Source organism: Molothrus ater, chromosome 5 (genome assembly GCF_012460135.2).
Source record: "Molothrus ater isolate BHLD 08-10-18 breed brown headed cowbird chromosome 5, BPBGC_Mater_1.1, whole genome shotgun sequence".
NCBI lineage: Eukaryota > Metazoa > Chordata > Aves > Passeriformes > Icteridae > Molothrus > Molothrus ater.
Window position 1 is genome coordinate 1,117,751 of NC_050482.2, and position 22,879 is coordinate 1,140,629.

The 22,879-nt window shown below is 52.7% G+C and overlaps 1 protein-coding gene across 1 annotated transcript in view; it reads left to right on the forward strand.

The window, feature by feature from the left end:
- AHCYL2 (adenosylhomocysteinase like 2) overlaps positions 1-22,385 on the forward strand; it is a 66,434-nt gene extending 44,049 nt beyond the window's left edge. The window contains exons 4-17 of the mRNA XM_036400757.2: positions 1,071-1,171; positions 3,543-3,645; positions 5,651-5,745; positions 9,095-9,201; positions 10,352-10,468; positions 11,961-12,024; positions 13,450-13,538; positions 15,060-15,130; positions 15,275-15,369; positions 16,776-16,874; positions 17,452-17,520; positions 17,599-17,677; positions 18,764-18,884; positions 19,890-22,385. Coding sequence (XP_036256650.1) covers positions 1,071-1,171; positions 3,543-3,645; positions 5,651-5,745; positions 9,095-9,201; positions 10,352-10,468; positions 11,961-12,024; positions 13,450-13,538; positions 15,060-15,130; positions 15,275-15,369; positions 16,776-16,874; positions 17,452-17,520; positions 17,599-17,677; positions 18,764-18,884; positions 19,890-19,896 — 1,217 coding nt within the window. The 3' untranslated portion in view covers positions 19,897-22,385. The remainder of the gene's footprint in view (positions 1-1,070; positions 1,172-3,542; positions 3,646-5,650; positions 5,746-9,094; positions 9,202-10,351; positions 10,469-11,960; positions 12,025-13,449; positions 13,539-15,059; positions 15,131-15,274; positions 15,370-16,775; positions 16,875-17,451; positions 17,521-17,598; positions 17,678-18,763; positions 18,885-19,889) is intronic.
- The last annotated feature ends 494 nt before the right edge of the window (positions 22,386-22,879 follow it).

A 22,879-nucleotide genomic window follows, 5' to 3' on the forward strand; every position in this document is an offset into this window, starting at 1 on the left:
TGGGAAAGCCTCTGTGGGGTTTTGGGAGTTGGGAAAGCTCCTATGGGGTTTTGGGGGATGGGAAAGCTTCTGTGGGGTTTTGGAAGATGGGAAAGCTTCTGTGGTGTTTTAGGGGATGTGAAAGCCTCTATGGGATTTTGGGGGGTGTGAAAGCTTCTGTGGGATTCTGGGGGATGGGAAAGGAGTTACAGGGCTGTGCTGTGTGGTTCCAACTACAACCATTAAAGGACTATTCTATGGTTGAAGTTATTTTGTTAAATCAGGTGAAATCCATCCCATAAACATCACAATTTTGGTTTATCTTGATTACCTCCAAAAAATAAAAAAAGCAAGGGCCAGACAGGGTTTGGATATTGGAGAGGTGGAGCAAATCAGCAAATCTCAAATCTTCAGCCCAAAGCTGATTTTCCTGCTGCCTCAGCTGGGAGGCAAATATTTTAACAAAGCAGGGGAAAATCCAGTGGGATTTGGGGTCATTTTGATGGATTTGGGGTTTTCTCTCAAGGCTTTGGCTGTTTTGAAGCTGCCACAGCCATGCAAATTCATGGGCACACCAGGCAGGTGTTCTTGACCCCATTCCTATTGGGATGAGAAAGCTTCCATGGGATTTTGGGGATGGAAAAGGAGCTACAGGGTTAGGAGTACTCTGCAATCAAACTCATTTTGTTAAATCAGTAGAAAAGATGAAATCCATCCCATAAATGTCACAACTTTGGTTTAGCTTGTTTACCTCCAAAAAATAAAAAAAGCAAAGGCCGGGCAGGATTTAGGTGTTGGATGTAAGAGAGGTGGAGCAGCAAATCCCAAATCCTCAGCCCAAAGCAGATTTTCCTGCAGCCTCACCTGGAGGCAAAAATTGGAACATAACAGGGAAAACTCCAGAGGGATTTGGGGATTTTGATGTGTTTGGGATTTGGGGATTTTGATGTGTTTGGGATTTGGGGATTTTGATGTGTTTGCTCTGGAGGCTTTGGCTGTTTCGAAGCTGTGTGAGTTTATGGGGATGCCAGGTGTTCCTCCTGAGCTGTTCCCACCCCATCCCCATTTTCCTTTTCCCGTTTCCCCCGCAGAGATGCCGGCGCTGATGGCTCTGAGGAAGAGAGCTCAGGGGGAGAAGCCCCTGGCCGGGGCCAAGATCGTGGGCTGCACTCACATCACAGCACAGACAGCGGTGAGAGCCCCAAACCCAAACCCAAACTGGGCATTCCCACTGCTCATCCCCTAAACTGACCCCAAACAGGGCATTCCCACTGCTCATCCCCTAAACTGACCCCAAACTGGGCATTCCCACTGCTCATCCCCTAAACTGACCCCACACGGGGCATTCCCACTGCTCATCCCCTAAACTGACCCCAAATATGGCATTCCCACTGCTCATCCCCTAAACTGACCCCAAATATGGCATTCCCACTGCTCATCCCCTAAACTGACCCCAAACAGGGCATTCCCACTGCTCATCCCCTAAAACTGACCCCAAATATGGCATTCCCACTGCTCATACCCTAAACTGACCCCAAACTGGGCATTCCCACTGCTCATCCCCTAAACTGACCCCAAACTGGGCATTCCCACTGGTGTTTTTGCAGATAAACCCCGATGTTGCTGATTTCCGTGGTGTTTCTGTAAATAAAACCCCAATTTTTGCTGATTTCCATGGTGTTTTTGCAGACAACCCCCAATGTTGCTGATTTCCATGGTATTTTTGCAGCTAACCCCCAGTTTTTGCTGATTCCCGCTGGTGTTTTTGCAGACAACCCCCAATGTTGCTGATTTCCATGGTGTTTTTGCAGATAACCCCCAGTTTTTGCTGATTTCCATGGTATTTTTGCAGACAACCCCCAATGTTGCTGATTTCCATGATGTTATTACAGATAACCCCCAATGTTGTTGATTGCCATGGTGTTTCTGTAAATAAAACCCCAATTTTAGCTGATTTCCACGGTGTTTTTGCAGATAACCCCCAATGTTGCTGATTTTCCTGGTGTTTTTGCAGATAGACCCCAGTTTTTGCCAATTTCCATGGTGTTTCTGTAAATAAAACCCCAATTTTTGCTGATTTCCGTGGTGTTGTTGCAGATAAACCCCAATGCTGCTGATTTCTGTGGTGTTTCTATAAATAAAACCCCAATTTTTCTGATTTCCTGGTGTTTTTGCAGATAACTCCCAGTTTTTGCTGATTTCCATATTATTTTTGCAGATAACCCCCAATTTTTGCTGATTTCCGTGGTATTTTTGCAGATAACCCCCAATTTTTGCTGATTTCCATGGTATTTTTGCAGCTAACCCCCCTTTTTTGCCGATTTCCATGGTGTTATTGCAGATAACCCCCAATGTTGCTGATTTCCATGGTGTTTCTGTAAATAAACCCCCAGTTTTTGCCGATTTCCACGGTGTTTTTGCAGATAACCCCCAATGTTGCTGATTTCCGCTGGTGTTAGTGTAGATAACCCCCAATGTTGCCGATTTCCGTGGTATTTTTGCAGCTAACCCCCATTTTTTGCCGATTTCCATGGTATTTTTGCAGCTAACCCCCCTTTTTTGCCGATTTCCATATTATTTTTGCAGCTAACCCCCCTTTTTTGCCGATTTCCATATTATTTTTGCAGATAACCCCCAGTTTTTGCCGATTTCCATATTATTTTTGCAGCTAACCCCCAGGTTTTGCCGATTTCCTTGATGTTTTTGCAGATAACCCCCAGTTTTTGCTGATTTCCATGGTATTTTTGCAGATAACCCCCAATGTTGCTGATTTCCATGGTATTTTTGCAGATAACCCCCAATGTTGCTGATCTCCATGGTATTTTTGCAGCTAACCCCCAGTTTTTGCTGATTTCCACGGTGTTATTGCAGATAACCCCCAATGTTGCTGATTACCATGGTGTTTTTGCAGATAACCCCCAATGTTGCTGATTACCATGGTGTTTCTGTAAATAAAACCCCAATTTTTGCTGATTTCCACGGTGTTAGTCCAGATAACCCCCAATGTTGCTGATTCCCGCTGGTGTTTTTGCAGATAACCCCCAATGTTGCCGATTTCCTTGATGTTTTTGCAGCTAACCCCCATTTTTTGCCGATTTCCATATTATTTTTGCAGCTAACCCCCCGTTTTTGCCGATTTCCATGGTATTTTTGCAGCTAACCCCCAATGTTGCCGATTTCCATGGTGTTTTTGCAGCTAACCCCTAATTTTTGCTGATTTCCATGGTGTTTTTGCAGATAACCCCCAATGTTGCTGATTCCCGCTGGTGTTTTTGCAGATAACCCCCAATGTTGCCGATTTCCGTGGTATTTTTGCAGCTAACCCCCCTTTTTTGCCGATTTCCGTGGTATTTTTGCAGCTAACCCCCATTTTTTGCCGATTTCCATGGTATTTTTGCAGCTAACCCCCATTTTTTGCCGATTTCCATGGTGTTTTTGCAGCTAACCCCCATTTTTTGCGGATTTCCATGGTGTTTTTGCAGATAACCCCCAATGTTGCCGATTTCCGTGGTATTTTTGCAGCTAACCCCCAATGTTGCCGATTTCGCGGTGTTTGTGTGCAGGTGCTGATGGAGACGCTGGGAGCGCTGGGGGCTCAGTGCCGCTGGGCCGCCTGCAACATCTACTCCACCCTGAACGAGGTGGCGGCTGCGCTGGCCGAGAGCGGTACGGACCGGGCATTCCCTGCTCCGCCTTTGGGGCAATTCCGCCGGCATTCATGGGGAATTTCTTCCGGGATTCACGGGGAACTCCTCCTGGGATTTATAGGGAACTTCTGCTGGGCTTTATAGGGAATTCTTCCTGCATTTATAGGGAATTCCTCCTGGGATTTATAAAGAATTCCTCCTGCATTTATGGGAAATTCCTCCTACATTTTATGGGGAATTACTCCTGGGTTTTATAGGGAATTCCTCCTGGGATTTATAGGGAATTCCTCCTGGGATTTATAGGGAATTCCTCCTGGGATTTATGGGGAATTTCTACTGGGTTTTATAGAGAATTCCTCCTGCGTTTTATAGGGAATTTCTTCAGGGATTTGTAGGGAATAATTCCTGGGGTTTATAGGGAATTCCTCCTTAACTTAAAGGGAATTTCTACTGCATTGACTGGGAATTCCTCCTGCATTGACAGGGAATTTCTACTGGGTTTTATAAGGAATCCCTCCTGGGTTTTATAAGGAATTTCTCCTGGGTTTTATAGGGAATTCCTCCTGGGTTTTATAGGGAATTTCTACTGCATTTTATAGAGAATTCCTCCTGGGTTTTATACGGAATTTCTCCTGCGTTTTATAAGGAATTCATCCTGCATTTTATAAGGAATGTCTCCAGGATTTTATAAAGAATTCCTCCGGGATTTTATAGGGAATTACTCCTGCATTTTATAGGGAGTTCCTCCTGGGCTTTATAGGGAATTTCTACTGGGTTTTATAGAGAATTCCTCCTGGGTTTTATACAGAATTTCTTCAGGGATTTGTAGGGAATAATTCCTGGGATTTATAGAGAATTCCTCCTGGACTCAAAGGGAATTTCTACTGCATTGACAGGGAATTCCTCCTGCATTGACAGGGAATTTCTACTGGGTTTTATAAGGAATCCCTCCTGGGTTTTATAAGGAATTTCTCCTGGATTTTATAGGGAATTTCTATTGGGTTTTATAGGGAATTCCTCCTACATTTTATGGGGAATTCCTCCTGGGTTTTATAGGGAATTTCTACTGCATTTTATAGAGAATTCCTCCTGGGTTTTATACGGAATTTCTCCTGCATTTTATAAGGAATCTCTCCAGGATTTTATAAAGAATTCCTCCTGGATTTTATAGGGAATTTCTACTGGGATTTATAGGCAATTCCTCCTGGGTTTTATAAGGAATTTCTCCTGGATTTTATAGGGAATTTCTCCTGGATTTTATAGGGAATTCCTCCTGGGTTTTATAAGGAATGACAGGGATTTTACCTGGGCAAAACCAGGGATTTTACATGGAAAAGACCAAGAGTTTCACCTGGATAAGACCAGGGGTTTTACCTGGATAAATCCAAGAGTTTTACCTGGGTAAGACCAAGGGTTTTACCTAGGAAAGGCCAAGGATTTTGCCTGGATAAAGTCAGGGATTTAACTTGGCAAAGTCAGGAAATTTACCTGAGTAAGTCCAAGGGTTTTACCTGGGTCATGCCAAGGATTTTATCTGTATAAATCCAGGGATTTTACCTGGATAAGACCAAGTATTTTACCTGAGTGAGACCAAACATTTTACCTGGGTAAAGCCAAGGATTATACCTGGATGAGGCCAAGGATTTTATCTGTATAAGACCAAAGAATTTATGTGGATAAGACCAGGGATTTTACCTGAGTGAGGTCAAGGATTTTACCTGGGCAAGTCCAGGGATTTTACCTGGATAACTCCAGGGATTTTACCTGGATAATTCCAGGGGTTTTACCTGAGTAAGCCCAAGGATTTTACTGGATAAAGTCGGGGAATTCACCTGGCTGAAGCCACAGGTTTGACCCCGAGCTCTGGGACACCCAGAAGAAGCCAAACCCACCGTGGGTCTTGCTGGCTGGAGCTGAGTAATAATTGAATCTATTAAATTAACACATAAGCTAATAAATCAGTGTCCAGGAGCTGATTCCCACGGGATTTTCCTGCCCTTAACCCCCTGTTCCTCCCTGGCCAGGGTTCCCAGTGTTTGCCTGGAAGGGCGAATCCGAGGACGATTTCTGGTGGTGCATCGACCGCTGCGTCAACGTCGAGGGCTGGCAGCCCAACATGGTGAGTTGGGAAACACCTGGGGAACTCCCACCTGGAAAAATCCCACCTGGAGAGGGAGGGAAAGGCAGCTTAAATCTCCTGGATCTCACCAAGCGGGGTTTGGTTTCAGTGCTTCCAAAAGAAGCTGCGTTAATGCCGTTTTTGGGGTGTTTTGTTTGATTTCAGAGCATCTTGCTGCAGCTTAAGCTGCTAAAAATGGCTCCAAATCAGTATTTTTGAGAAGAGTTTTTCACCCTTTTCACCCTTAAATTCTCACCTTTGGCTGAGGTGATTTTTAGGAACAAAGCCCAGATTTTTCTGTGATTTCCACACTTTAAACCACACAAACCTCAGGTACCCAACTCCCTTTTTATCCTGCCCTGGTTTCCAGGGAAAACAGGAACCTGGAATTGGGTGAGCAGAATAATTTTCAGCTGTCAGATGTGCTGTTTTCATCACAGTTCCCCAAGGATTTTGAGCCCTGGAGCTCCTGATCTAAATATGGGAAGTGATCAAAGGTGGAAACGTGGATCTGAGTTGGGTTTTTACCAATATTGGCTCGTTTGAGGTGGGATTTTTGTCCCTTCCAGTCGCTGTCACCTTTAAAAAGAGCCAGGAACATCAAAAAAATCCACCCCCGAGGTATCAGACTGAGTCTAGACCTGAGAGCAGCTTTGTTCTGCTCTTTGAGGAATCATTTCCCATCCAAAATGTCACTTTTGGAGCAAGTCAGAGTCCCAGAAAATGCAGAATTTGCTTTCCCAGGATCTCTTCATTCTGGGACTGATTTCAGACCTGCTCCTGGAGCATGGAAATGGTGGAGGGAGCACCAGGATCTTGGAGCTGTTCCCAGAGATTTTGCTGGATTTTGGAGATCTGTGGCTTTAGAGATAAGAAATTTTTATAAATGGTTTAAGAGAGAAGAAATGGGACTCTGGGCGAGGAACAGGATGTGAGAAGGATCTTAAAGTCATGGAATTATGGAATGGTTTGGGTTCCACAGGGACACCTCCCACTGTCCCAGGCTGCTCCAAGCCCCATCCAGCCTGGCCCTCACATTCCATGGATCCAGGGGCAGCTCCAGCTGCTCTGGGAATTCTGTGCCTCTCTCAGTTTTCCCATCATTGCTCCCTGGACCTTGGACACGGGGCCAGTTTATGACCATTCCATTCTGGGGATCCTTCCTGGGAGGCTCTGGGGATTCTGACCTTCAGGGGAAGGCCCCTTCTGGACAGGAATAGTTCAGAAAAGGGATTTTTTTTTTTTTCCTGAAAAATATGGAAGCTGTGAGGTTTCCCTCATGGAAGAGCCTCTCCAGGGATTTTCTGCTGGAAGAAAATATTGGATGGAAGGGCTGAGGGAGGGAGTTGGTGACCTGCAGAAAAGCTCCAGGGCTGCCACGCCTGCTTTTCTCTAGGAAAAACAATTTCCATCTCAAATAAATTGGTTTTCCCCCAAAACTCCAACCCAAACCTGCTTGGAAGAACAGGAACGAGGCCAAAGCAGCAAAAAGCTGGGAATACTGCAGGAATGTGGGATGGGCTGTGGGGTGTTGGGGTGCCACACCAAGGTGGCCTCCCAGCCCCTCCAGGGATCCCCTCTGTGGGCTTTGCATCCCCTGCTCTCCCAGGAAAGGGGAGCCTGCCAGGGGCTGGATTCTCCCTTGGAAGAGGATTAAACATTGAACGGGGAGAGTCCTGGGAGCCAGGGAATTCCAGACTCTGGATTCCAAATTCCTCCCTGGCTGGCCCAGGAGAGCTCCCAGTTCCTCTTAACCCTTCCCAGGCTGCGGATGGGACACGGAGCCGGGGAGGGATTCCCTGGAGGACACCCTGCGCTCCCAGGAGCTCTGGAGGAGCAGCTGCTCCCTGGCCAGTGGAAATTCCGGCAATTCCAGAAAAGGCGGGAACGGAGCACGGCGTTCCCGAGGAGCTCTGTGTCCCGGGGGGCAGCGTGGTGGCCCCACCAAGCCACCAGCAGAGCTGGGCAGTGTCGCCTCTGTGCCAGGAGAGGGAGAGCTCCTTTTCCCTGGGAAGGCTCCGGAGGGTCCCTGCCGAGCTCCAGCTGCGGCAAACGGGCGGGGACGGGGATCTGGGACACCCCGAATTCCCCAAATCCCTGCAGGCCGCGTCCTTCAACTCCTGGCTGCTGTGGGATGGGGAAATTCTGGGAGACGCCTCAGGGCAGGGCCCTTTCCTGGCCTCAGGACAGCTTTCCCATATTCTGTGAGGATTTCCCAATTCTCACAGAATTCCCATATTCTTTTCATGGAATTGGGTGTCCCTGAACCCTCCTCAGCGTCCCTTGGGGAGGGATCGAGCAGCCTCTGGCCAGGGGATGATGATTGATGATGATGATGATGATGAAGTGAGAAATCCTGGAAGAGGAGGAGGTGGAGGAGGACAATGATGCAGGGAAAAGTCTTTGACATCAGGGCATGGAATATGGAAGGGTGATGATGAGGATGAGGATGATGATGCCGACAGAATTTCTTGTGTTGGAGTAGGGAACATGCAAAGAAGAGGATGAAGATGATGATGATGATGGTGATGATGGTGATGATGAAGTGAGAAGTCTTTGATCTCAGTGTGTGGAATATGGAAACAGGAGGAGGAGGAGGAGGAGGAGGAGGAGGAGGGTGCAGTGAGAAGTCTTTGGTGTAGGGAATGTGCAAAGAGTGGGATGATGATGATGATGATGATGATGATGATGATGATGATGATGATGATGGTGCAGTGAAAAGTCTTTGACATCAGTGTGAGGAATATGCAAGGATGATGATGATGATGATGATGGTGATGATGATGATGATGGTGCAGTGAAAAGTCTTTGACATCAGTGTGAGGAATATGCAAGGATGATGATGATGATGATGATGATGATGGTGATGGTGATGGTGATGATGATGATGGTGACTCTGAGGCTGATGGTGGCCGTGTTGCTGTCACCCTGTGCGGCCCCTGGACCCTTCTCCTGCCCTGGGTGACCTCTGCTCCCCGTTTTCCCTGGAATCCAGCAGGGTTCTCACACTTCCCACCTTGCCCAGGCCTCCTGGAGGCAGGAGGATGTGGCAAAATCCACGCTTGGGTTTTTTCCTTTTCTTGGACCTTTTCTTCTCCAGGGGACCCCTCTGAGCCCAGCACCTCCCCTGGGTGCCATTCCGGGTCTTTCCACACACATAAGACTGGCCAAGAGCTTGGAACTCTCTTTTCCCTGGAATTCTGAGGTTTCTGGGACTGAGTTGTTTTCCTGCCCGCCTTCCCAAGGCAGTTTGCCAGAGTTTCCCTCTCCTCACTCCTCTCCAGTGTGTTCCTTCCAGCAGTGGCTCCCTGGCCAGCCCCAGGTGACTCTGTGGCTGTTTTCATTCCAGATCCTGGACGATGGGGGAGATCTCACCCACTGGATCTACAAGAAATACCCCAACATGTTCAAGAAGATCAAGGGCATCGTGGAGGAGAGCGTCACCGGCGTGCACAGGTTTGGGACAGAGCTCAGCCCTGAGCCCCCTCCAGCAGCTGGGCTCTGCTTTTCCCCAGGCCTGGCTCTGCATGGAAACTGCTTCAATCTGAGCAGGACACCTGGAGCTGCTCTGAGCTCCCACGAGGAGCAGGAGCCCCTCCTGGGGTGGGAGGAGAGGCTCTCACCTGGTGTGGAGATGGAACGGGAGGGATGAGGAGCACAGCCCTGCCCTAAATCCGTGGGAAGAAGCGAGATTTGGGAAGAGGAACTGAGCTGTTTTTGGGGAAGGGAGAACATGAGGGATGAGTGAGTGAAACCCCTGAGTCCCTGGCAGGAGCAGAGCTGGGGTGGGAGCAGCTCTGGGGGTTGGGAGGCGTCACAGGAGGTTTTCCATGGAATTCATCCCATCACAGGTGCCAGGGAATGGGGAGCTGAGGAGAGCAGCACTGTTTGCTGAGCTCCTGCAGGGGGAGAGGCTTGGCTGCAGCTCTGAGCTGGATCAGAGCTTGGCCAGAGGTTCAGGCAGCTCCTGGAGCAGGGAATGAAATGTGTGAAACAGGGAAGTGGCTCCAGCTCTGCACCAGTGGGGTCAGGAGGAGGACTGGTGATATTTTTAGGATCTGAAATCCCAGTGTGGGAAGAAGAGATTTCCAAAGGCAGGTTCTCGTTCCCAAGGACTGGAGCAGGAACAGGATTTTCAGACTCTCTTGAAAAAAGAGCCACAGTGAGATGTTTAAATTCATTTTTAGTGATTTTCCTGCTATGAGGAGTTGAGTCTGTGCCCAGAGCTGAGAGCAGGGGGATGATGGAGAAGGGAAGGATCCAGGGAGAGCTTCCAGCACATTCCAGGGCCTGCAGGGGCTCCAGGAGAGCTGCAGAGGGACTGGGGCCAAGGCCTGCAGGGACAGCACCCAGGGAATGGCTCCCAGTGCCAGAGGGCAGCCAGGGATGGGATCTTGGCAATGAGGAATTCCTGGCTGGGCTGGGATTGCCAGAGCAGCTGGGGCTGCCCCTGCATCCCTGCAGTGCCCCAGGCCAGGCTGGACACTGGGACAGTGTCCAGGGCCCCTGCCATGGCCAGGCTGATCTTTAGGGTCCTTTCCATCCCAAAGCCCCTGAGAGCAGGGGTGAATTCCCTGGATAACCCCTGGCTCTGTGCCTGTGCCAGGCTGTACCAGCTCTCCAAGGCCGGGAAGCTCTGCGTGCCAGCCATGAACGTCAACGACTCGGTCACCAAGCAGAAGTTTGACAACCTCTACTGCTGCAGGGAGTCCATCCTGGATGGGTGAGAGGGATCCCAGGGGAATGGGGAGGGATCCCAGGGGAATGGGGAGGGATTCCCACGGGGAATGGGGAGGCATTACCACAAGGAATGGGAAGGAAATCCTGCAGGAAACAGGGAGGAATTCCCATGGGGAACAGAGAGGAATTCCCACAGAGAACAGAGAGGAATCACCACAGGGAACAGGGAGGAATTCCCATGGGGAACAGGAAGGAATTCCCATGGGGGAACGAGAGAACGGGGAGGAGTTCCCACAAGGAATGGGGAGGAATTCCCACAAGGAATGGGGAGGAATTCCCACAAGGAATGGGGAGGAATTCCCACAGGGCCCTGCTCTGCTGCCATTTGGATCATCTCAGCTCAATTCATGTGTCAGAGAATAAAATCCTTCCTTACCTCTGGTGCACATCAGAATTCCTGTCCTGTCCCTCTCCCCTTTGGATAAAATCTGCCTGTGTCCCATGTGTGTCCCTCTATCCCTTTTTTCTCTCCAGCTCTTTATTCCCTTTCTTTCCATGGAATTGGGTGTCTGTGTCCCTGCAGCCCCAAATTCCATCACGGCCAAGTGAGGCTGGGACAGGTTTTGTCCTTGTTGTGACATCGTTTGTGGCACAGTCCATGAGCAATCCGTGAATTTGGGATGTGCAAGGAACAGGGAATGGGAATAACGAGGGGGTGAAATATGGGAACAGAATTCCCAGAGCAGCTGGGGCTGCCCCTGCATCCCTGCAATGCCCGAGGCCAGGCTGGACACTGGGGCTGGAGCAGCCTGGGACGGTGGGAGGTGTCCCTGGGATGAGATGGGATGGGATTTAAGGTCCCTTCCAACCCAAAAACTCCTGGGATTCCATGCAAACACCTTGGGGGTAAATTGGGATTTGGGCTCAGCCTGGTGCAGGAATTTCAGGCGGGGTCAGGGCAGATGAGAGCACGGGTGCCTCAAAGCTGCTGTGTGTTTTAGCCGAATTCCCCTGGAAAAGGGAGGGAATTTCACCTTCCCTGCACTGCTAACCTATTTACTCCAGAGCTAAAAATAGCCTGGAATGTAGGACACGCTCAGGGAGGGAGCAGGAGGAAAGCAGAGGAAGGGGCAGCTTCATTTGGGAAAAGCTCTGGGATTCTGGCAAGGCGTTCCCACTGCCCTGCTGCTCCTGGGGCTCTTCCTTGGGGGGCACTTGGGGTTGGCCATAAAAATTCAGATTGAAGGATTTTTGGAGAGGATTTTCGATATTTTGGGAGTGTCAAAACAAAGGGCAAATGAATAAAAATCAACAAAAAAAGGGCTCCAAACCCAAATTCCATCCTCTTTGTTGGGAGAACAAAAGAACCCCAACCCTTCCAAAAGGAAAAGGGAATTTTTAGGTGTTTTTGGGGTTTTCTCTTCCCCTGGAATTTCAGGGATGGAGGGTCCAGCTGTGGCTCCATCCTTGGAGCAGCTCTTAGTGCTGGGCTGGAATTCTGACCTTTAATTGGGTTTTTTCCCCTTTTTCCTCAGCCTGAAGAGGACAACAGACATGATGTTTGGAGGGAAGCAGGTGGTGGTTTGTGGCTATGGGGAGGTAAGGGGCTCCATTTTCCCAGTTTTCCTCCTTTTCCCACTGGGAATTCCATGTGTAAACCCTCAGCACAGCTTCCTCCACCCTCAGGTCTTTGCTCTGCACCTGCAGGACCCTCCAAACCTCAGGAGTTTGCCAAAAACTGAAAGTTTTCTTCATTTCTTTATTATTAAAGAGGTGCCAAAGCTGAATGTTAAAAAAAAATACATTAAATATTCTGTGTATCTTTAATATCTGGATATTGGCATGCCCACATATTGATACAACACATATTTCTGTAATTTTAATATTATATTTTATCTGAATTTACTAAAATCAGAGGTTCTGCAGATGTTCTGGGCATTCCAGTGTGGTCAAGGGAGAATTAATCTTGATTTACCCCTTCACCCACCCTCTCTCCCCATGGGAATATTCCTCTTTTCCCAGTTTCTCTCAGGACCAGTTCACACCAGTTGCAGTGGGTGCTCTACTGGAATATTTTTAATGTCCAAGCAGCTGGAATGGTTTTTCCTGCTGTAATCCCATTTTTGGGAACATTTTAACCTGGATTCCCTGCACTGCCTATGCTGGGCAAAGGTTAAAACTCATTAACCCTCTGAGATTAATTACCCCTAAAGCTTCCTGAGTGGAGCAAAGGCTGCAGGAGGCTCTGGAACTTCCCTTGGGATCACTTGGGATGTTTTGGGGGAAAAGAATCCCTGGGACCAGACCCAGTGGGGCTTTTAGTGCCCATCTTCCCTAAGGCAGGCCTGGGTCTCAGCTTGCTCCAGCTCCAGGGCTTTGTGCCCCAGCAATGGGGTTGGTGCCCCAGCAGTGGGGTTGCTGCCCCAGGGATGGGGTTGGTGCCCCAGCAGTGGGGTTGGTGCCCCAGCAATGGGGTTGCTGCCCCAGGAGCGGGGTTTGTGCCCCAGCAATGGGGTTGGTGCCCCAGCAGCGGGGTTGGTGCCCCAGGGATGGGGTTTGTGCCCCAGCAGTGGGGTTTGTGCCCCAGGGATGGGGTTGCTGCCCCAGCAATGGGGGTTGCTGCCCCAGCAAGGGGGGTTGCTGCCCCAGCAAGGGGGGTTGCTGCCCCAGCAGTGGGGTTGCTGCCCCAGCAGTGGGGTTGCTGCCCCAGCAGTGGGGTTGCTGCCCCAGGAGCGGGGTTTGTGCCCCAGCAATGGGGTTGGTGCCCCAGGGATGGGGTTGGTGCCCCAGGGATGGGGTTGGTGCCCCAGCAGTGGGGTTTGTGCCCCAGCAGTGGGGTTGCTGCCCCAGCAGTGGGGTTGCTGCCCCAGCAGCGGGGTTGCTGCCCCAGCAGTGGGGTTGCTGCCCCAGCAGCGGGGTTGCTGCCCCAGCAATGGGGTTGCTGCCCCAGCAGTGGGGTTGCTGCCCCAGGGATGGGGTTGCTGCCCCAGGGATGGGGTTTCCCTGAGCCTGTCCCTGTTGCAGGTGGGGAAGGGCTGCTGTGCTGCCCTGAAGGCCATGGGCTCCATCGTCTACGTCACCGAGATCGACCCCATCTGCGCCCTGCAGGCCTGGTAGGGCTGGAACCCTCCCTGCCCTGGAAATCCCTTCCCAAAGGATCCCTGCAGCCCCAGCTCTGCCCTGGGGCCTGCCCTAGAGCTTCTCCTGCTTTATCCCGTCCCAGAAATGCCCTAAAGCCTCTCCTGGTTTATCCCATCTGCCCTAAAACATCTCCTGCTTTATCCCATCCCAGGAAAGCACCCTGCTCTAAAACATTTCCTGGTTTATCCCATCTGCCCTAAAGCACTTCCCAGTTTATCCCATCCCATGAAACAGGCCCTGCCCTAAAGCAGTTCCCAGTTTATCTCATCCCAGAAAGGAGCCCTTCCCTAAAGCATCTCCCACTCTGTCCCATCCCAGAGAAGGGACCCTGCCCTAAAACATCCCCCAGTTTATCCCATCCCATGAAACAGGCCCTGCCCTAAAACATCTCCTGGGTTTATCTCACCCCAGGAAAGGGCCCTGCCCTAAAGCATCTCCTGGTTTATCCCATCTGCCCTAAAGCATCTCCTGGGTTTATCCCATCTGCCCTAAAGCATCTCCTGGTTTATCCCATCTGCCCTAAAGCATCTCCAGTTTATCCCATCCCGCAGGTGCCAGGAGTTTGGGGTGTGGCTTGCAGGGATTTTGGGGATGAGCTGCTGCTCCCTGGCTCTCCCAGGGCTGTGCCCCCACCTCACCCTGGGGGTGTTTGGGGTCCTGTGAGCCCCCGAACCCCTCTGGGTTTGGATCCTCCTCGTGCATCCCCAGCTCTGGGATCCCAAAAACACCCAGAGCCCCCCATAACCCTCAGCCTGCTCCTCCCCAGGTTGTTGTGCTGAGGGGACTAATGAGTTCTAATTAGCAGAGCTGATGAACTTTTGGGCTGCTCTGTGACCTTCATCCATCCTCAGCTGGGAATTTCCAGCAATCTCTTCCCTGCCTGAGGCAGCAGCAGCAGCAGCAGCACGGGGCCCCTCTCAGGAGGAGCTTGCAGTGGGGAAAAGCTCAGGAAATGGGGACATGCAGCAGAAAAAAAAAATGACTTTTATTTTTTTAGTAACTACAATTTTGCAGCTTGTGAGAGGCACAGGAAGGAGCTCTGGGGAGGATTGTCAACAAATCCCAAAAAAACCCAGGCTGCCCTTGTTATCCCTGAGCTCACCTTGCTGGGGAGGGCAGGGCAGGCCTGCCAGGGCTCAGCACTCTGAGGGTTCTGCAGGTGCCTAAATAAGGATTTTGGGGTGGTGAGAGGCACCCACAGCTTTGGGGTGGTTTTTAGGATGCTCTAAATCCATCCCAGCCTGGATTCTGAGCGGATCCACAGCTCCTGGATGTTCCCTGCAGGAGGAACAGCTCTAAAAATCCCATCAGGGTCGAGAATTGAGGTTTGCAGATGAGGAGGCCTTGACAGGACATTGGAAAGCCCCAAAATCCCTTCTCACTTCTCCTCACAAATGTCCCAGACCCTCCAGGATGACCCCAGAGACTCCCAGTGGCTCATTGGGGGTCAAAATCAGGATCTGGGCTCACTTTGTCCCTGTTTTCCCTCCCAGCATGGACGGATTCCGGCTGGTGAAGCTCAATGAGGTCATCAGGCAGGTGGACATCGTCATCACCTGCACAGGTGCGGGGCCAGCAGGGCGGGAGAGGGGGTGCCCACCCCAAAAGGGATCCACGCCCCAAAATGGCCCCAGCCCAGCCTGGGCCTGAGGGAAAGCCCCAAAGGTGGAGCAGGACAGGGATTGATGCGGGGCTGTGGTGCTGGCAGGGAACAAGAACGTGGTGACCAGGGAACATCTGGACAGGATGAAGAACAGCTGCATTGTCTGCAACATGGGACACTCCAACACCGAGATCGACGTGGTGAGCACGGCCTGCGGGGCGTGGGGGCACAGCTTGGGGCTGCTGGGGTTTAGGGGCGTGGGGTTTGCAGTCATGGTGCTTTGAGGGGACTGTTTGACAGTGGTGGTGCTTTGAGGTCATGGTGTTTGCTTTGGGGTTACAGTGCTTTGGGGTGATGGTGCCTTTGGGCAGTGGTGTTTGCTTTGGGGTTACAGTGCTTTGGGGTGATGGTGCCTTTGGGCAGTGGTGTTTGGGGTGGTGGTGCTCTGAGTGATGTTTTGGGGTGATGGTGGTTTAGGGTGGTGGCTGGGGGTGACAGTGTTCAAATGATATTTTAGGATAACGATGTTTTGGGCTGAACGGTGTTTGGGGTGACTCTTTTGGGGTGATGGTGTTTGGGGTTACAGTGATTTAGGATTATGGTTCTTTCAGGGTCAGAGTGCCCAGTTTTGGGCTGACAGTGCTTTAGGATAATGGTGTTTTGAGGTGATGGTGCTTTGGGACAATGATGTTTGGGGTGGTTGTGCTTTGAGTGACACTCTTTGGGGTAATGGTGTTTTGGGGTGATGGAGTTTTGGGCTAACAGTGTTTGGACTGGTGGTATTTTGGGGAGATGGTGTTTGGGGTGACTGTTTTGGGGTGATGGTGTTTGGGGTGATGGTGTTTCAGACTGGTGGCATTTTCAGCTGTCACTGTTTTGGGTGATGGTGCTTTGGGATCGTGGTGTTTTAAGGTGATGGTGCTTTGGGGTTACAGTGCTTTAGGATGATGGTTCTTTGGGGCAGTGGTGTTTGGGATGATGGTGCTTTGGGGCAACTCTTTTAGGGCCAGAGTGCTTTGGGGTAATGGTGGTTTGGGTTGACAGTGCTTTAGGATGATGCCACTTTGGGGCAATGGTATTTGGGGTGGTTGTACTTAGAGTGACACTGTTTGGGGTGATGGAGGTTTGGGCTGACAGTGTTTGGACTGGTGGTATTTTGGGGAGATGGTGTTTGGGGCGATGGTGTTTCAGACTGGTGGCATTTTGGGCTCAGTGTTTTGGGTGATGGTGTTTTAGGGTGATGGTGCTTTAGGATCATGGTGTTTTAAGGTGATGGTGCTTTGGGGTTACAGTGTTTTAGGGTGATTGTTCTTAGGAGCAGTGGTGTTTGGGATGATGGTGCTTTGGGGCAACTCTTTTAGGGCCAGAGTGCTTTGGGCTGGCAGTGCTTTAGGGTGATGTGTTTTGAGGTGATGGTGTTTTGGGGCAATGGTGTTTGGGATGATGGTGCTTTGAGTGACACTGTTTGGGGTGAGGGTGTTTTGGGCTGACAGTGCTTTAGGGTGATGATGGTGTTTTGGGGCAGTGGTGTTTGGGATGATGGTGCTTTGGGGCGACTCTTTTAGGGTCAGAGTGCTCTGGGCTGACAGTGCTTCCCGTTTTCCAGGCCAGCCTGCGCACACCTGAGCTCACCTGGGAGCGGGTGAGGTCCCAGGTGGATCACGTCATCTGGCCCGATGGCAAGAGGATCGTGCTGCTGGCAGAGGTGAGGGAGCAGCTGCAGCTCAGGCTCCCTGTGCTTCGTGGGGTTTGGCCCAGGGAGTCCTGGAATCACAGAATGCTTTGGGTTGGAAAACACCTCTGAATCCATCAGGGCCAACCATTCCCAGCACTGCCAAAGCCGCCACATCCACAGGGCTTTAAATCCCTGCAGGGATGGGGACTCCACCCCTGCCCTGGGCAGCTGTGCCAGTGCCTGACCACCCTTTCCATGGAGAAATTCCCCCTAAAATCCAATCCTGCCCCTCCCCTGGCCCAGCCTGAGGCCGTTCCCTCTGTCCCTGTCCCTGGTCGGGCACCACAGCCCGACCCCCCCAGCTGTGCCCTCCTGGCAGGGACTTGTGCAGAGCCACCAGGGCCCCCCTGAGTTCCTGGGGTGAAGAAAAGCTCCCCTGTTTTAATTCATCCCACTCCAGGGTATCTCCCACTTCCTGGGGGCAGCCACACCTCGGGGCTCAGTGCAGGTGACACAGCAGGGACACATTGCTCCAGTGGCTCCTGTCCCTCCTGTGGGGTTGCAGACTGGGTTTGGGGCCCTGTTAACAGCCAGATTCTGCTTCCAGGGCCGCCTGCTGAACCTGAGCTGCTCCACCGTGCCCACCTTCGTCCTGTCCATCACCGCCACCACCCAGGTGAGGGGGCTTGGGCTGGGCTGGGGGCAGGCCCCGCTCTGAGGGACAGCAGCCCTGACCCCGGTGTCCTCTCTGCAGGCCCTGGCTCTGATAGAGCTCTACAACGCTCCCGAGGGCCGCTACAAGCAGGACGTGTACTTGCTGCCTAAAAAAATGGGTAACAATGTTCCCACTGCCTTCTGCTCGTGGGCGTTGGGCTGGGAGGTGGCCCTGGGCCAGGCTGGGCACTGTCACAGCTGGGAGATGCCACTGGGCCAGGCTGGGCACTGTCACAGCTGGGAGGTGACCCTGGGCCAGGCTGGGCACTGTCACAGCTGGGAGGTGGCCCTGGGCCAGGCTGGGCACTGTCACAGCTGGGAGGTGACCCTGGGCCAGGCTGGGCACTGTCACAGCTGAGAGGTGCCACTGGGCCAGGCTGGGCACTGTCACAGCTGGGAGGTGCCACTGGGCCAGGCTGGGCACTGTCACAGCTGGGAGATGCCACTGGGCCAGGCTGGGCACTGTCACAGCTGGGAGGTGGCCCTGGGCCAGGCTGGGCACTGTCACAGCTGGGAGGTGACCCTGGGCCAGGCTGGGCACTGTCACAGCTGGGAGGTGCCACTGGGCCAGGCTGGGCACTGTCACAGCTGGGAGGTGGCCCTGGGCCAGGCTGGGCACTGTCACAGCTGGGAGGTGCCACTGGGCCAGGCTGGGCACTGTCACAGCTGGGAGATGGCCCTGGGCCAGGCTGGGCACTGTCACATCTGGGAGGTGCCACTGGGCCAGGCTGGGCACTGTCACAGCTGGGAGGTGGCCCAGGGCCAGGCTGGGCACTGTCACATCTGAGAGGTGCCACTGGGCCAGGCTGGGCACTGTCAGAGCTGGGAGGTGGCCCTGGGCCCAGCTCAGGGGCTTCCAGCAGCTCCTTCCCTCTGGCCCTGGGCTGTTGCTGCTCTCCTGTGGCACCTGTGGGGAGCAGGGGGTGCCTCCCAGTGCAGGGGGTGTCCTGTGGGGTCTGCCAGGGATGGGGCCTCACCCCTGCCAGCAGCTCCCCCAGCAGAGCCCCCTCCTGAGCACACTTTGGGCACTTCCCCGGGCTTTTTGGTGGGAATTGGGAGGTTTTGAGGCAGGGCTGGCTTATCCTGATCTTGGGGCGGGGTGTCACCAACCAGAGGTGCCAGGTGGGTTGTGCCTCAGCCCGGGGCCCTCGCTGTGGCCTCCCTTGGCTGCTGTGACGAGGCCTGGCCTCTTTGCCCTCCCCCAGACGAGTACGTGGCCAGCCTGCACCTGCCCACGTTCGACGCGCACCTGACGGAGCTGACGGACGAGCAGGCCAAGTACCTGGGGCTCAACAAGAACGGACCCTTCAAACCCAACTACTACAGGTGCCCTCCCAGCCCTGTCCCCTCCCAGGCCTCTGCTCCTGCCCTGCTGTGGGGGACACCTGGGGTTTAACCCCACACAAACCCTGAGATGATTCCGAGGTCTCTCTGCTCAGTCCCGGCGCGGGCAGCAGGAAGGGGATGGTGCACTTGGAGCCCTGACAGGAGCTCTTGGCAGGACGGGAGCCCTTTGTGCGTGGCAGCAGCTGTCACCCAGACGTGGCAGATGCCAGCGCGATGCCACCGGCTCGGTGGCAGCTTTATTTTTAAAGTTTGACGGAGGATGAGGTGGCACAGAGCAGCCTTGGCCCCGGGGCTGCTCCCACAGGCTCAGCTCCAAGGCTCCTGCCTGAGCATGGGCTGGGCAGATCCCCAAAATAATAATAATTTTCAGTAGGAGCCCTGGATCACTTCCCTTTCCACATTTTTTAGCCAGCACTGCCATGAATTTCCACTGTGAAAATGAAATGGCTTTGCACAAAAGTGGATCTGCTGGGGAGGGTGAAGCCCAGATCCTTTTCCTGCAGGAAAAGGGATTTTCTTGGCAGGCAGAGAGCACCAGAAGACTCCCAGTTTGGGGATCACTGGGTTTTCCCAGATCCTCAGCTTTTTTCCTTGCAAAATCCTGGTGCTTCCCTGTAGCTGTGGAGGAATTCCCTCTGGTTCAGTTCTCTGTGCCTGGTTTTGGTGCCTGGCATGGCCCAACCTTGTTGGGAGTGAGGTTTGTCCCTGGTTTTGGTGCCTGGCATGGCCCAGCCTTGTTGGGAGCGAGGTTTGTTCTGGAGAGGTTGGGATCCATTGAGGGTCTCAGGGAATTCCCTGCCCTGAGGGGGAGCCACGACCCCTCCAACTTCCCATGGGCACCTGGGAGGCAGCGAGGACCGAGTCCCTTCCTCAGCCATTTCTGTCCTTGGCGTCTCCCCCTCCCAAAATCCACCGTGGTGGTGCCAGGACGGCTTCTCATCCCTTCCTCACTCACCAAAGCCTCTTTCTTCCTCCTTTTCCCAGATATTGAGTTCCTGCCGCCGCGTCCCGGAGAATCGCGAGGAACCGCAACAAGCACCCGAGTCTTTCTCAACTACTGTACAGGATGAAACCGCGCAAGCTTCCCACGCTAGAGCCGGGCTTGCTGCCATAGTCGACAGTGTGTTTTAGGTTATTTATTTATTAAATTAGAATACTGTTCATGTGGCCTCTGCCACTGGTGTTCGTCCTGCCGCGGGACTGGGAGACGCTGGATTTTCTTTCCGTTCCTTTCATTTTTCTCTTTGGGTTCGTTCTTTTTCGGGGCTGGGAGGACGGGGAAGGCGAGGAGGAAGCTGCTGGAATCGAGCTGTGGAATATTCCCTTACCCCTGCTCACCCCCCGCTCGGCGGGACCCGGCCTGGGAGTCGCTTTTGGTTTCCTCCGTGCCCCAGCGCTTCTCCGGCGGCGCCGGATCCTGGCAGCCGGGGGATGCCCGGCGCTTTGACAACAGAGCCGAGATCCTCCTCGGCTCCAGGCGCTGCCGCCCGGCCGGGAGCCACCTCGGGAATCTGGCTGGAGAAGCCTCTCCGTGTGCCCTGGAGGTGCCCGGGGCCATGCCCGGCCGGGGAACCTCGCCTTAGCACTGCCCGGAGCTGTGCCCAAGGGTTGGCGCTGGCCCGGGGAGAGCCCCGAGCGCGCGGAGGAGCCGGCGCCGCTCCCCTGGGCACAGCCCCGCGGCGTTTTCCTGCTGCTGTCGTTCCGAGTGCCAACCTCTCTGGATCAACCAAAGTCGTGTTCCCAGCGCTGCTGGAAGGGCCTCGCCCACCGATGCTGCTGCCGCGCCCGGCGGCTCCTGCCGCGCCAGGCAGAGCGCGCCGGCCGCCCGGCTGGGAGGACCCAGGTCCTTCTCCAGCTGAATTTCAGTCCTCATTGGAAACCTTCGGAGTTTTATTTTCTGGTCGTATTTGTATGAATCTGGAATTCCCCTTTGGAATGTATGAGATGTCCGCCGGAGCGGCCCCCACGGATTCTGTGTGAAGGGAGAGTTCAGCATCACTAAAACCCTTTGGTCACCTCGACGTGTCAGAGCTGATGGAGAATAAATTTGCCAGAGTTCCCTGTTTTATCCCAGGATGTCTCACCTGAGCACAGGACAGCGTGACCCTTAGCAAGGTGACTTCCCAAGTGTTTGAGCGGAGTCACTTCTGTCCCTCACGTGGAGAACGTGATCCTTCTGAAATGAAACTGCCCAGCCCCGTGAGCACAGAAGCCTCTGTCCTCCCTGTTGGTTCCCGAGTCTCTCATCAGCTGCAGATCCGTGTTTTGTCCTCCTGGGCTTCTTGGCCATCATGGAGAACTTTTTTGTGGCAGCTCGTTCACGCACAAGGAAGGGAAAATGGAGGAATTACGGCCTCAAGTCCTTCCCACGGCTCTCAGGAGATTTGGAGGCAGGTTGGCCACAAGTCGCTCATCTCCAGAGCAAACGTTCCCATGTGCCAGCTTATTCCAAGTTTCTCTTTGAAATCTCTCAAAATCAGGAAGGAAAACCTTGAGAAGAGCTTGAGGAAACCTTGAAGAGACCTTGGGAAGGCGTCAGGGCTTTGTGAAGGCCTTGAGGAGACCTTCAGGCCTTGAGAAGCTTCCAGTAGACTGATTGCTAAGCACAGACTTGAAATGACCTCTGCTCGTTCATTTTACCCAGATCCTGAGATTTTTTGGGAAGAATCCCCTGAGCAATTTGAAACATCCCACCCAGGTCTTTCTCCCCGGGCTGGATCCTGGTCTGTGTCAGCCCCTGCTGTTTTCTGGGAGCGTGGGAGCTGCTCCTGGCCCAGGTGAGATGTAGCTGTGGGGTCCCTGGGGCAGAGCAGCTTTGGGAAGAACAGGAATCCCATCCCAACCCAAGCACAGCCACTTCCCCCTGGAAAAGCCCCTTTTGGAAAAGCCCCTTTCATCCCGACCCCTCTCATCCCCAGAGCCGCGTCCCACCCCGTGCCTGCTCTGCACAGCCCCAGATCCCTCCGTGCCCAGTTTTAACCCCCTTTTATCTTCGAGGTAGATAGGAAGGGAAAAAAAAATATATATATTAATACTGAAATCCCAACTGGCTTTTCCCACCTCGATTTTTAAAGCTCTTCTCCATGTTCTGCTTCTCCTGTAAAAGCTTTTTGGCTCGCTTGGCTTTTTTCCTAATCAACCTGGAATCATATCTTATGATCATCTCTAAATTAAACGTGTAATGGGGTTTGGTTTCTTTCATCTTTTTTTTTTTTTTTTTTAATGTAACACATTTTTCAAGACTTAGGAAAAATGAGATTTTAGGTAACACCAGCAAAATCGCATAAAGGAAATTAATTCTGTTCTGAACTTTAGAGATAATAATAAGACAAAACTCGTCATCAGCAGTGAGGAAACAAAAACGTCACAACCGTAACATTTCAGAAGGATGTTTTAAATATTAATGTCTGAGTGATTGTATTAGATCAGCAATAAAGACTCTGTAATCTCAAACACAAATAAAACATTGGAAAACTCAAACTCTCCCGAGTGTCCTTGGGGTCAGGCGGGGTCAGGTGGGATTTTGGGGTGGAGGGGGGGACAAGGAGGGATCGGGGATGGCGGTGGGATGGGGGGGTTGTCCCCAGAGCCGGAGCCTTGAGCTCCTGCTGCTGCTTCCAGACAATTCCAGCTGGGGAAGCGGCTCCGGGGCCGCGTCCTTGGGGCAGCCGGAGCTGTTTGGGCTGCTGGGCCGGTGTGTCCTTGGGAGGTGCTGCGGGAACGATCCCGGTCCCGTTATCGCTTCCGGAGCAATCCCGTTATCTGCTCTGCTCCCGCCCTGCCAGCAGAGCCGCGCACGCTGAGGGAATTCTGACCCAAACCCTGGGCGTTTTCAGCCTTCCAGAGGCTCTGAAGGGATGTGGGACGTGAGGGGCACGGAGGTCGGGCACAAACCTGACCCGTAGTCACCCCAAAAACAACCGCCCCCCTCTTACTGGGTGTGGGAATGGAAACAAACCCTGCTCCAGGGCCCC